At 39.1% G+C, this 14,494-nt stretch overlaps 1 protein-coding gene across 1 annotated transcript in view; it reads left to right on the plus strand.

Annotated features, from left to right (window-relative positions):
• The first annotated feature begins 67 nt into the window (after positions 1-67).
• PCGF6 (polycomb group ring finger 6) overlaps positions 68-14,494 on the plus strand; it is a 27,970-nt gene continuing 13,543 nt past the window's right edge. Inside the window, exons 1-8 of the mRNA XM_075504626.1 lie at positions 68-417; positions 1,744-1,843; positions 3,179-3,275; positions 3,875-3,930; positions 4,738-4,797; positions 5,419-5,527; positions 9,516-9,543; positions 12,864-12,962. Of these exons, the coding sequence (XP_075360741.1) occupies positions 130-417; positions 1,744-1,843; positions 3,179-3,275; positions 3,875-3,930; positions 4,738-4,797; positions 5,419-5,527; positions 9,516-9,543; positions 12,864-12,962 (837 nt within the window). The 5' untranslated portion in view covers positions 68-129. The remainder of the gene's footprint in view (positions 418-1,743; positions 1,844-3,178; positions 3,276-3,874; positions 3,931-4,737; positions 4,798-5,418; positions 5,528-9,515; positions 9,544-12,863; positions 12,963-14,494) is intronic.

Raw genomic sequence — 14,494 nt, forward strand, 5'->3', positions numbered from 1 at the left:
AGCCTCGCGCCACGACGGCGCGTGCGCCCTAAGAGGGCTGCACTGGCGGACTACCACTCCCGCCGTCCCCCGCGGGCGGCCAGCAGACGGTCCCGCGTTTGCCCCGGTCCCCGCCCCCCACCCCGAGCCATGGACATGGAGGTGGACGGTGGCTCCGTGGTCTCAGGGCTGTCGGGCGGGGATGGAGCAGGCGCGGGCCCCGCCGATGAGGACCAGGAGATGGAGGGGGCTCCCAGCTGCTCGGGGTCGCGCTCCCTCCCCTTCGAGTTCGAGCGGAGCCGCTCGGAGTCCAGCGGCGATGAGGACGACGACGAAGACGACGAGGAAGAGGAGATGGAGGAAGAGGAGCTCGAGGGGGACCCCGGGGCTCGGTTCGGGACGGACGACGGGGAGCTCGAATCGGACGACGACCGGGAGGTAAAGGCGGGGGGGCGGGGAGCGTCCTCTGAGGCGAGGGCACGCACCGGCCGGCGCGACGGCTCCGTCGCGCGCCAGGCCCTGCTCCCGGCGTGCGCCGCGCCGCCGGGGGGCGCGTGCGGCTTGCGGTGGGGGCGCGCGCTCCCTGCCGCCGCAATGGCGGGGCGGCCGGGGCCTGTGGGGGGGCCGGGATGGCGGGGGCGGCCCCGACCGGAGCGGCCCGCGGGCTCCAGCGCGGAGCAGGGCACTGCGGGGGCAGCTGTGAGACGAGGGCGGGGGTGTGAGCCTGAGGAGGGCAGGAGGTGGCGGGGCGGCCAGGCTGCCCTGCTGTGGGGAGGCTGCTGGCTGTGAAACGCAGCGACTTCAGGTGGGGCCTGGCGTCTGCGGAAGTCCGGTTTTCGGGCAGGTGCTGTAAGCAGTGGACTTCAACTTACATGCTTTTGGGGACTTCTGAAAACTTCCCGGTGCGAATCTGGACCCCTGCTTAGGCGCCGTAACCCGTATGGTAGTAGGCTTTTTATTATTACCCAAGTTCATTTTATCTGTCTCATTTAAATGAAGCCCTTACAAACTCTTGGTGTAACTGAGAGGGTGGTAAACGGTGGCATGTGGGTGAAACGAATGGTGCCATCGAGGGAAAGAAAGACCCTTAGTCTGGCTTTGAGACTAGAGAAAACGGAACATAAAAATCTAATGTGTTACCTTTCTCAGACAGATCTCAGATCATTGCTATATAAGAAATCTGTTCTTTTTTGAAATAGTAGACTTCTGACAGGAAAATTGTTATGAAAATACTTGTATATGTTCCCGATAAATGTACTTCATAACCAGAGTTCAGAGCAGTGAAATTCCAGCCTTTGCTTCCGTGTGTATTTGTATAATCCCTAACTGTGTGTAGAAACAAGAGACGGTACTAGTTATATATCTTGATTGGGGGCCCCAACACGCTTGCTGAGCGTTTTCAAATAACGATATTATTTGCTACCAGTATCCACTTCAGGCTTGCTGATTATTTGATATTCTATTAAAGAGTTTATACAAAAGAACTTTTCCCACAAGGGTTGTTTATAGTTTGCTTTTCAGATATGATTCATGAAACAATCCAATTGGATTGCCATTCACAAAAAGGTCAGTTCAGAAGACTAGATGAAAGTCTTTAGAAAAGAGCTGTATATGAGGAATGATTGACCTCTTAGGAAAACCCATTTATGTAGCATGTTAATCCAGACTTTTTTCATGGTTTAAGGCTGTGATATTTTGGAAGCTGCAATCAGGAAGCTCATGGCTCGGCCTGTGTATTAAAACTCTTGCACGCTGTCTTTGTAGCGTATGATAAACCTCGCAGAGCTGACCCCTTACATCCTGTGTTCCATCTGCAAGGGTTACTTTATTGATGCTACAACCATTACAGAATGTCTGCACACCTGTAAGTATCAGTATTGTTATTCTAAGAGTTTAGTTGCAAATTCAAACAAAAATTAGCTGTTGAGATGTTCTGGCTTCACAAAGGTAATTCTCTGTTTGATGTGAATGTGTGTTGTATTTATTCTGTTCCTTAAGGAAAATATATTTGTGGATATTTTAAGCATCAGAAAATCACAAAATCAGTCAATCATGAAGTCAGCTTAGTGTTCCAGGTTAAGAGGGAAGATGATGTATGGAAAGATAAAGCCCAAGTAAAAAAAAAAAAAAAGCTACTACTTTTTTTTTTTTTCAAGTAGGCTCTAAGAATTTGAGTATGTACCTGAGAAAAGAAAGTTGAGTGGCCCTGCTCATAATACCAGTTCAGGTACAGAAACAGCTATATGCACCCATGGAACAGTTAGTCTATAGCCTGATGAATAGAAATAGATGGATAATAAAAAACTGATTTCATTGTTCTTGTCTTGTTGTTTTTCCCCTCAATCCTTGTGTTGTGTTAACAGTTTTTCCATTGCTAACAGAACTATTTTCCATCAAAGCTAATAAAACTCTTTCTGTGAAGCTGACTCTTTCAGCCACACCTACATTCCCACCTGAATCCAAGAATCTCAACTTCCTAGTCCTTCCAGCTGCTAACACTACATAGAGGGAAATCTCCCCCCCCCTTTTTTTTTTAATGGGGCACTGCTTACTAGTTTGATCTATACCATGCAATACTCGGTGCAGTTTGTAATTTAGGAAAATGCACAGCTGTTAGTAAGGACAGCATAATGTTGCAAGTGCAACTGTGGTGATCTCTTAAAAGTTTCCTGGTAAATTTTGGGGAAAAGTTCGATGTGTTCAGGCTGATGTGGAGCTGATTCGATGGTAAGTTATTTATTCTACATATTTCCACTCATAAGCTCTCCTTCCAGATTTTTAAAGTACATGTAAAATACTAAGAAAATGGCAGAATTATAATTTCTTACCTTGGTTTTTCTAGTGAAACTGCTTGTAGGGTGCTTTTCAGCACACCTTTTGTCTGCAGCAGTCAGTATTCTGTTATCTTAGTTCTACTTTTGTTCTGGGTAGCACAATTACAACATTGAACACCTACCACTGCATCAGATGGATTAGGATTATTCATAGGAATAATCCTAATTGAATATTCAGTTGAATATTCGTATTCTGTACAGGCAGAGAGCTGCTGTTTACTTGAGTTTTAAAGTTGAAAGAATTGCTTTGCGTTGTCTCTGACAAATTTTATTTGAGAAGTGTGGGTGTAATTGCTCCTCTTGCTTAAACAGATGGTATTGTATAATGGACATGTGACTTTTATGGGTTTTTTATTTCTTTACAGTTTGTAAAAGCTGCATAGTGAGACACTTCTACTATAGCAATAGATGTCCAAAATGCAATATTGTTGTACATCAGACACAGCCCCTTTATAATATCAGGTAATAAGTTCATGTCATTTTTATAGGTATTTTTTTTTTTTCAAGTTTTGCTGCTTACTTTTAAATGTCTTGTTTTACGGACTTGTAGTGCTTTCCTATTTCAAATTGAAATAACAGTTACAAGAAACAAATTCTGTTCTTTGTTTATGTAAGCTTCATCTCAATAGTGAAGATGATAATACTCAATTTCTTGTTTTATCTATTTTGTATCCCTTTCCAGGGTTTCTTACCCCCCACCCTGGGTATTTTTATGAGTTTGCTCAGTGTTACAGGTGATATGAGATCTTAACTATTTGGTTTGATTTTCTTTTAGACAAAGCTTTGTTGGCATGGTACACTTATTAACTCTGAAGATTGAGTTTTCATTTCTTGAACTGTTCATGAATTCTTGAAGGGTGGTGCTTTTAACTTTACATGGCTTCTTCTGTTGGAGCTCTGCTGTCAAGGCACAAATTTAGGCAGATATAGAGTTGCTGCTCTGTCACTTGTCTCTTTACATAGGTCATATTGCAACAGTGTATTTGGCATCTCTGTTACAAGTTAATGAAAACCGTTCTGTATTGCACCAAAGTTGCTTTCATTTTTTTTCTCTTTAATAGACTTGACCGGCAGCTGCAAGACATAGTCTATAAATTAGTTGTCAATTTGGAGGAAAGTAAGTCCCTTTATTTTATTACCATCTAGAGACTGAAAAGACTGAACAGAAAACAGAGTAATTCAAAGCCCTGTTTCTACTCTGGGCTCTTTAAAATAATTTTTTAATGTTGGTTATAAATCTTAATGAGTTAGCTATGCCAACTGGTATCTTTCTGGCTGCTAAACGCTATTATGGGTAGCGGTATGTACCCTGTCTCATGAAACACAGGTGTAACTGTGTCCAGATAAACATCCAGATGATATTTCATAGTCGTGTCATATTTTTGTGTAAGTACAGAAAATATCATTCCATCTAATAAGTTCACTTGCCTCAGTTGAAAAAAAGTTGCTAAGACCGATTCTCTCAAAAGCTTTTATTTTTTCCTCTCTGCCACATATATTTTTCTGATTTTTTCATATATTTTTCTGATCAGGTGTGTTCACTGTCACTTGTCATTTACCTTGAACTTGGGGAGCCAGTGAATCTGCACAGTCTGCCTGGGTGGATTGGGTGAAATATACCCATGTAGTGGATGTATATGGACTATCGATGGTATAAAAATAGTCATGACAGCCAGAAGGATACTTGTTTTTGCAGCTATTTCAATGTAATTTATTGCCAGTTGCTCTGATTTCTTCCCAGTTTTTACTGACAAACTCTTAGTCTGGGTATCTTAAGTGTCCCAGCCTTGTATGGAATGCTAGTGATGGTGAAGGTCTGTAGGAACTTGGAAAGCTTTTACTGTTCTGATAATTGGAAACTATATGGATATTCTCAGCATCTGAAATAACATTCCAATCTGTTCTGTATTGTGGGTTTTTTCAGGAGAGAAAAAACAAATGCATGACTTCTATAAAGAAAGAGGATTAGAAGTGCCCAAACCAGGTGAGCTGTAATCACTTTAAAGGACACTGTTAAGGAAATATTTACTATACCATTTATTCTTAAGGACTTTCCTTGAAATATTAGCTCACAACTGAAGAAGATATGCAGTATCAGAAATACGGGATTCTTGGTTGTCTGGTAACTGTGTCTTGTCACAGTTCTCAAATTACAAAAATAGAAGATGGATCTGGCAGCACTTAAATGCAGATCATGGTTGGATTTTTTTAAACAGATTATATTTTGCCTACAACCAGGCATAATATATAAAATGTGCTTTAATTTTATTTTCTGGCCCTTAATAAATAATACACGTTACAAAGGAGTAAAAATAAGAACTTCGAAGTTATTTGACAGATGAGGGATTATTCTAATTATTTTTTGTCTTACTATCAAATAAACACCTCTTTGGAGAGGTGCCACACTGAAAGATAATAAAATGCTGGTTCAGATACACAGCATGAAATATATAAAGAGCTGATTTAGTCATTAAAAAAAAAAAAAGGATTAATTGCATGGGCTCTTTTTCTTTATGAGCTCATCTGTTTTGCTTGGCGCATGTTAGTGTCTTATGCTGCTTTTATTTCAAGTTGTGTTTGCATTTTGGCTATTTGAATATTTTAGCTGTCCCACAGCCAGTTCCAGTGAGCAGAGGAAGACCTCGAAAAGTTCTGGGCTCCGTGTTCCGGATCCCACCAGAACTTGACATCTCCATACTTCTGGAGTTCATTGGGTGAGTTGTGGGCAAATGTACAAGCAACTGGCTGACGTGAGGGTGCTGCTTGTGTATGATGGACCATTACTGGCTCTTAGTTTTCATTGAATGTGCATTTCTCCCATCTGAAATAGCAGTGGGGAGCTGGTTTTAACTTACAGTGCAATAGTGACAGCCAACTATGCATAGCTAAATGATGCAGATAACTAAATGTGTACAGTGTCTTCCTATGAAAATAGTTTCCTAAAAAGTGTGGTTTTAAAACTTACATGTGTTTGTTTTATTTTTAACAAAGTAGTGTAGTCTCAGTAAAATGAATGATGATATACCTGCTCTTACACTTCCTTAATCCCTGTAGGTGGCAGTACCATTAATGCTGACAATGCCAGGACTTGCTCATGTAACTCGGGGACTGCAACTACAACCTGGGCAGCAAGAGTAGTGTTCCCCTAAATGTTATAGGTGGGGGTAATAATGTGGTCTACTATTAAGTTTGCCTAACAGTTTCCCAGACTTTAATGAATTATGCTGAAGCTTTTGTATCAGGAGTCACCTTTAGCCATGGATTGTAGGGGCGAAATCTAGCCCAAACACTTGAGCTGTTTTCAGGAACACAGGAAGGAGAAATTACATTGCTTTGGCCATACGCAAATTTATATGTTAGTGATTGAGAGAGGGTAATTGAGAAAGGATTGAAAGCTGTAACTACTCTGCTAGCACCTCACAGTGCAGAACCTCAGTTGTGGGGGGGGAAGTGGCTTGCTTCTTGTGCAACTCTTACCCTTCTACCCAGATTGTGCCTGCTTTTGGCCTGACTTTGTCTGAAGAAAATGTTGAGAGAAATCCAATACGTAGTCATAGCAAACTATTCCACAAATGATGTAAAATCAAGACCTCAGAAATTGGGAAATTCTAGCAGCAAAGCATACCATCTTGATTCAACCTCGCTCTTTGTAGACATCGTGTCCTAGTCTTTTTATATGTTACGTCCAGTGTCTCCACTGTGTCTCACTTTATTCAGAATACAGAACAAATTTTCTCCATGAGTAAATTTTGGTCAGGGAGGTGGTTGTGTGTGGTTTTTTGTTTTGTTGGCTTTACTTTTGTGTTGCCCATCACGTGGCTGCTTTATTTCTTTAAATGGATGAGGAGTGGGACTGCAGGAAGAAAGGGAAGGTCTTAGAGCTAAACCTCTAGGGAACAATGCCTGACTGTGCTGTAGAATGTCATTGTGAATCCACATACATGACTTAATTCAGTATTCATTTCCTTTATGCCTGACTTGCAGAAGTGCTGAATACTCGTAAGCACAGCTGAAAGCAGTGGGAGTCATGACTAAAACTGTAGTATCAAGTGTTGTGCAGACAAATCCAATGTTGGCTGTCCCAAATTGGGCACTTGCAGTTCTTGGTTAGCTTTCAACACAGTCTGTCTCAGGTTCCCCTTTTTAAACAAGGTATTATACTGCCATTCTGCTGAGTAGGATGGTATGGAAATACATTCATGTGTTGAAGAAATGAGACCAAGGAAATTAAAGCTTTTGCATTAAGAGCAGGTTTGTCTTAAGTAGAGCCAAGAGCCACTGGTTGAACAGGAGAGGAAAGCAAAGACATTATATAGCTGTTCAGCCCATGACCATTATGTACTGTACACTCGAAACTTAATTTAAATACAGTTTTTAATTGTACTTTGAAAGGCTTTTTGCCCTTTAATGAATGTGGTATAAAACACATGACGTAATTAGTACAGGGTCCCGGTGACTTGGTGCTCAGACATGCTTTTTACTCCATTGGGTAAAATGTGATTAAATGGATAAATACACGCATAAAGTAAAATTCTTTGACCAAAATCTCAGTAGGAAAGATAATGCTAGAAAATATAATGCTATTTACCCTACATTTATGTTGGGTTAGGAATGTTAGGAAAATATGCAGTTATTTTATTGTCTCGGCTGTGACTGTGTCTCATTAAGTTAGCATCTAGGTAGGAGTTTGAGGGATGCTCATTCTGGGACCCGTGATGGGTACTGGCCACTGCTGTGCTGTTCCGGCAGGTGGCAGAGGGAGCATATGCAGTGAAGGGGGGCATAGGAGGTTTTATGCTTTTATACCAACAGCCCCGCGTCTTTGTCAATGATAGTTTCACTGTAAAATTACTTTAAAAACAGGAATTAGATTTTAGTTTCAAGCATGTCCCTTTCAGGTTGGAACACTTGGTGACTCTGTACGAAAGCTTCCTTAGATTGTCTTGACTGCAGGATTAGTTACAGTTTGAACTCATTGTAGTGAAAGTACTTTGGTTTAGCTCTCCACTGTGAAGGTCTGCTGGTTACTAGCAAGTGTGTACACACACACAGACCCCTCCCCCCCAGTGATTCTCAGCAGGTACATTTTTCTTTTTTCAGAGCAAGAGGAAGATGTCAGGCAACTTAGAACTCAAAACTAGTAAACATGTATCTGCCTGTCTGAAACAAAATGACTCTTGAATCTGTGTTGTTGTATTTGTTTTTCTGGTAGTTTTATTTCAAGCTTCCATTCCAGTGTTGGCAGCAGGTAGTACTGTGCAAATACCATCTATACTATGTGAAACTGTCCACTGTGTTTTTGTTACTTATATGGAGGGAAGCACAGAATGTTTCTAACAAAAAAAGGATGATGGCTTAACAGTATCTACTTTGCAATTTATTTTAGTGACTTTTTAACCTTTGATCTTCTTTTATACTTTATATGTTCTTTTATACTTAATATGTTTTCCCCTTCAAAGGTCAAAATCAAAGAGCTTTTCTTGGCGATGAGAGATTAAGAAAGCTCTTTGGATAAAGAAAACTTGGAGTAGATTGGACCAGCTAGCAGAAATTGTTGCTTTGAAAGTCTGACTGTCTATATTGTGTCTTTAGATTATATTATCTAGTCTCCTATGGCTGTGGAACTGTATCAGAGAAAATGAGAGCTGTAGTGGAAAAGCTTTTCTATGTTTGTTTTTTAGTAACTTTAAATTTCATTTCAGTTGCAGAATTTGGTGATGGTTTTACTTAACTCTGTCTGATAGCTGGTACATATTTAGAGGTAGAGATACTCAGTTACCATAACTTGAAGTGCCATGCTAATGTGTGGTCTGCACAAGCATTACAAATACATTTGCTTGCTATATCAAATGGTCGCTAGAAGTATAGTTGCTTTATAGTGATGTTTGATTTTTGCCCTCTCCAGTGCAATGAAATACTGCATTTTTTCCTCTCTCATATGTACATACTTGCTAATGCAATGCAAGAATAGTGAAATGTCATGAATTGGGCTTAATTAATTGAGAAATTTATACATTGCACTACAAGATGAGGTGTGGAGTATAGATGATCAGTAGTAGATCACATGCTCAGACTGTGCAAATCAATGAACCTCTGTTGAAGCCAGGTAGGAATTTGGTCATTTGCCACCTTTGTGTGTATTTTGCCTTCCAGAGAAACACCTGCCGCTTTCCTGAGTTCCTAGATAGCATTAGCATTAATCCTGTGATATAAATTGTCTAGAAAGCCAACAACTGGCCCAGAAAGCCTCTTTGGTGGTTGGGCATGTTCTGTCAGCAACTTCTTAGGTACTGTCTGGTAAAGTTCCAAATACCAAGGATGATGAAGTATGGATGTTTAAGCAGAATTAATATTGCAACCTACTCGTATGAAAATGAATGTTGTGTTGTGTTTAAAAATGGCTTTAGGCTGTGTTGTTATTTTTCCATTTCATGTAGACAAACCTCAAAGTCATAAATAGCTGAATTCACAAGAAAAATGGAGTACCAAATAAAGAGTAGGAGAAAAAGATATATAAATTCAGTCTAATATTAATTTCATGTGTTGGAGTTTAATGAAAGAAAGAGCCTGATTTGGAAAATAAGCTTAATATGCGAGACTACTAAATAAGTAAGTCACTATGTTATAATAAAGAGCTTGAGGGTGTTAATAACTGTTAACCTTAGCAATATTAATTGTGTTTACTCTTCTCTTGTTTTTCAGAGCTAACGAAGGCACAGGGAATTTTAAGGTGCAGATGTGATTTGCATTTTTCTCTTACAATTTACTTCAGAAATATGTATAACCTGAATGTATTTAATATAGTTTTTTCTCTTACACTGAGTGCAGCCTGAACTTTCATTAGCATAGTAATAACCAACCTTGGATTACAGAGTACTTTCAAACCTATTATTGTATAGCATCACAGAATAGCAAAAGAGTGCTTCTGAGGCTGCATAATTAAAGTTTTGGTGGGAGAATGGGAATGACACTGATGAAATTTCACCTAGGTGATTCTAGCTTGCTATTCTTGCATCTCTCTCCAAAAGGTGCACTACCATGGCTTTTATTGGAATCCTAAACAAAGGTGTAGACATTGTCTAAAATACTGGTTTTTGAAGCAGATTCTCTGATTATAGTGGAAAGCTTGTATAGGTTATTCAGAGAAAGTGTAGCCTGAGGTATAAAAATAGTATAATAAATTGCTGTGTACTTAAATATATAGCAAAAAAAAATTATACAAATTGTCTAGACAGTACAAAACACTTCTTTAGCCAGCAGAAAGCTTATTCTTTTCTCCATCCCTTCTCTAACAACGTTTGTTTGTCTGAATGGTGGCTATCCTGCTAAACAAGAAATAGCGTTCCCAATCCTTGCTAAAGAATATGGTTAAATATTGGAAGAATATTGGAAGAACCCAATATAGATCTTCTTACTGAGCTGCTTTGGTACAAATTCATATAGGAGCTGCACATTGTTTGCTGCCTTCATGATTTCATATGCTGTAGTTAGAGATGCTCAGAGTGTGTCATTCCACTATTTTGGCTAAACATTTAGCAAACAAGGGTCTATTCAAGGGCAAGAAGGAGATATAACTTAAGATTATTCAGTATATGTTGCATTTAATCTTTCATTGTATTGGAATCATAGGACTCAAAAGATGGAATGGCACAGAATAGTAGAATATAAGAGACACCTAAGTGGTACAGTTAGGGGGAAAATGCTAGTTGAAGAATTTGAGAAAAAAGCACATTAGTAACTTAAATATGAATTGTCCTGCTTGCACCACTTTACTAATTTCCTTCATGTTTTCAGCTGAGTTGATTTCTAATTAATGTATTTTCAGGCACGAACTGAACTGTTAGATTTGATTGCAGTTATTCATACTATTTTTAATAGTAATTACATTTGATATGGCAGAGCTTAGGAGGCAATTTCAAACTTTCAAATACAGAAATAAGAATTTTCACAAAGAGTTCAAATGAGTATTGTTTTATAAAACAAAATTAATCTGTAGAAGGGGGGCAATGTTCCTGAAAATGTCTGCAGTCAATTTTCTTCATCTGTTACACCTCCACACCTACCCAGCATTTTTTCTTCTTTTTACCCTTACATTTCACACTATTTTTTTTATCTTCTTGCCCTTGTATCACCTCCCATCCTTCTTGTCTCTCATTTGCCCTTCTTTCTGCTTTGTTTTTTATCCTGTTCATTTTGGGCCACACAAGAATGACTGTGGGCTGGTTCAACCATTTTATTAACTTACGTGTTGTAATACTAAAATTTGTGTCAGACACTTAATTCCTCTGAAACATGCCATTCCAATGCAAGTAGTTTTGCCTTTAAAAAAAATACTTGGCTCGAACATCATTAAGGAGTCTTTGTGATTCAGGAAAGTGATTTGTGTGTGTGTGTTTTGGTTGGGGTTCCCCCCCCCCCCCTTTTAAGCCATCAATATTCCTGCTCACTTTAACTAGTCTAGTGTTCTGAGGATGTTGAAGATGAAAGGCTGCCCACCATTACTCACAGTGAATAGTTCTGTGCTGCAAATAATCCTACTATCCATAGACTAAAATGCCACTCAGCTTATGTGCGTATTTAGACTTCTATATCATCTATGTGAGTTTTAAGAAATACAACATCTTTTAACTGGTATTTTTCTATAACATTTTCAAATTCCTTGCTGTATGTTAACCCTCGATTCACTCTTATCTCTTCTTCCTTTCTATCCTTATTTTCTTCACTACACTTTATATCTTCATGCTTTTTTAATTCATTTCATGACCAAGAGGTTTACTCATCAACCTTCCAAATCCCCTTTCATATCCACTTCTCACAAAACATACCATGATCCGTTTTTAGCATTGCTCTGTCCTCAATTACTTGTTTATCTGTCTTATTTTTCTGAACTAGATGTTGAACTTCATATATGAAGGGTTTCAACCTTTTTTTTTTAAGTGGGAATGGGGGCCAGAGAACAGATTACAATGTCCGTGGCCATAAACTGTGATTTACACATGCAGCAAGCATACATTCAGCATCATCAAGCTTGCAGCAGCATGGTTCCCTAGATCAGGTCTGACTGTCATTTCTAGCTCTTGTACATGAATAAATCAAACTATTGTTCCAAAACCACAGTTATCATGGATACATATTTAAATTCATGATTGAATTCAAAGGTAGTCCATGACCCTCTGACCCTTCTTTCAAATTGAAAGAATATGATGAACCTGGATAGTAAATCACAGCTGTTCAGAGAAGTCAACATAAAAATCCAATTAATTGACACAAAAGATAATCCATTTATCACACTGAATACAGTCAGCTGCTCTGCCTTTGTGCCTCTTCACTTAGCTGCCCATATCACCAGTCAGCTGTGTAAAATTTTATCTGTAGAAGAGAAACCCATTAAAATTTTTAAGGCTGGTGTAACAAATGTCTTGTCATTGCAGTCCTTGCTGTGAAAGTATTTAGAAATGATACAGAAAGATTTCAGACCAGTCTTGCTCTTGTGTTCAGCATAGTAGTATATTTTAATTGATTCTGGAATTTCATGGACTATTAAGTTGATTCCAGCCCAAGCCATAATACTTTTAGAATGCTAAAGGATTTAAGCTCCTTGCATTATAAAATGACATGGTTTAATTATCTGAATCATGTTTGGTACACAGGCCTGATTTGGGGAAAATAAGGAAACTTTAGGAAATAGTTCATGTGCTTCTGATGAGTAAATGCTTGTGGGGGGAGAAGTTCTTAAAATGCTGTGTAATACTCTTTTCTATGCAGAATTAATAGCAAATATCATTCTCCAGTACTTAATAGTGAAATAGGACTGAAGTCAGTAGTTGATTATTTTTTAAGTGTTGTTTTAAACAGCAGGAAGTTTGAACCTGGAGTCTTAATACATATTTAGTCCTTTCCCTATGAGGTAATCTGGAAGTAGATCAGAGAAGGGTCCAAAAATTTAAGCTGTCTGCCTCTGTTATTGGGCTTTCACTTGGCTTTGGGGTTTACGAGGGATGATGGCTGAAAATGTACGTCGTCTTAAAATCTTACATTTATTCTTTGCAGCCTTTGGAAAAGAAGTTTGTGCGTGTTTCAGGGGAGGCAACAATTGGACATGTGGAGAAATTCCTCAGAAGAAAAATGGATCTGGACCCTACTTGTCAGGTATGCCACTTGTAGTGGCACTTACAAGTTCACTGTGATCAGTGTTAACTCCTGCACTTCAGACAGAGTGTTTCCGTTGTTCATTAGAGTCTAGAAGTAATGTTAGGTTTTTTTAATGCAGTAAGGATTAAAAAATGAAACATTTGGAATGTTGTGATACGCAAGGAACAACTCTCCCAACTCATTTGCAACATGTTTAAATTTTCATTATAATACTTTATTATTTGTATAGAGTTTCTAAAGTGCCATGTAAGATTTCAGTAGATTAAATTCAAAACCAAAAGATACTGCTGTTTCGAAGATAAAAACTGAGCATATAGACAGGACAGCGTGTGAGTGTGGGAGGATATGAAGGCAGAGACAGGTAGGAGTGGAATAACAGTAAAATTTAACTGAATGTTGAAGAAGCAAACAAGGGCTAAGAAAGAATGATACTGTGAATGGATGTGTGGAAATGAAAGCAAATGTAGGCACGAGCCTCCGAATAATTCAAAGGAGCAGAGTATGGTACAAAAGAATTTAACTTCATATTTCTCAATCATTTTGATAGGAATTGCATGTCAAAACCAGTTTTCAATTCTTCAATATATTTCAGTAACCTTTCAGTTGAGAAGGTGCAGGATTTCTGTAATGTGTAAACTATTCTTAAAGCTGCCAGTTATTGGTAAATCAAGCTGATACTGATGTGAACAGGCAAATGGTGGAAGTTAAGTGCTGGCTTTGGAGTTAAGGCTGTGTTTTCATACCGTAGTAACTGTCTGAGACAACACAGCCTGACTGTGTGCATCAATAATGAGTATTTGTTCATGCAGCTACCTTTTCAGTGGTGACAAAGCAAATCAGATACAAATTAGTCATCATTCTGAAGAAGTCATGTATTTTCATTTGCTGGTTTCCTCTCAGTGAGAGTTTATGTAGCTTTCAGGCGGTGGTGACTTGATATTCTGAAAAAATAAAAGTATCCTCAAAATGAGGCTACAGAAACTTTTTGCATTGAGTTGTTTATTTGAGGGGAAGGAATTGTTTATTTGGGTTTTCTCTAGTACATCAGAGTCTCAATTTTCAGGAACACTGAGCATCCGTAATGGAAACTGCAGGTACCCATCTTTCAAAATCAAGCTAGGCCCCTGTGTTGGATTTTGCAAAATCTTTCAGATTTTGCAATCTTGAGATCATCTAATAGGCATAACTTGAGAATTTTTCCCCCATTAGTTACTTTCTGCTTGGACTTCACCAAACAGGATATGATCTACTGTTAGTGGGTAGATGTTACTGTGTCTCAAAAGCTGATGATTTCATAGACTTCCTTTCTTAAGACGTTGCTTGATTCTGACTGACCCAGTCACTTTTATCTCTGCTAGTATCAAGTTTGCCATTGTGGAGTAAGGCACAATCATTGGCTAGTTCTAATCTTTTGGTCTCTTCTGTGCAAGCCCTGCCTGTCTGGAGGAAATGTTAAATTGGCTTTCTTCTACAGTCAGATACTTTGGCTGCTTCCCCCCCCCCGCCCCTTAACTGATCTGCTCCCATTT

This window comes from Mycteria americana, chromosome 6, assembly GCF_035582795.1.
Source record: "Mycteria americana isolate JAX WOST 10 ecotype Jacksonville Zoo and Gardens chromosome 6, USCA_MyAme_1.0, whole genome shotgun sequence".
NCBI classification, from domain to species: domain Eukaryota; kingdom Metazoa; phylum Chordata; class Aves; order Ciconiiformes; family Ciconiidae; genus Mycteria; species Mycteria americana.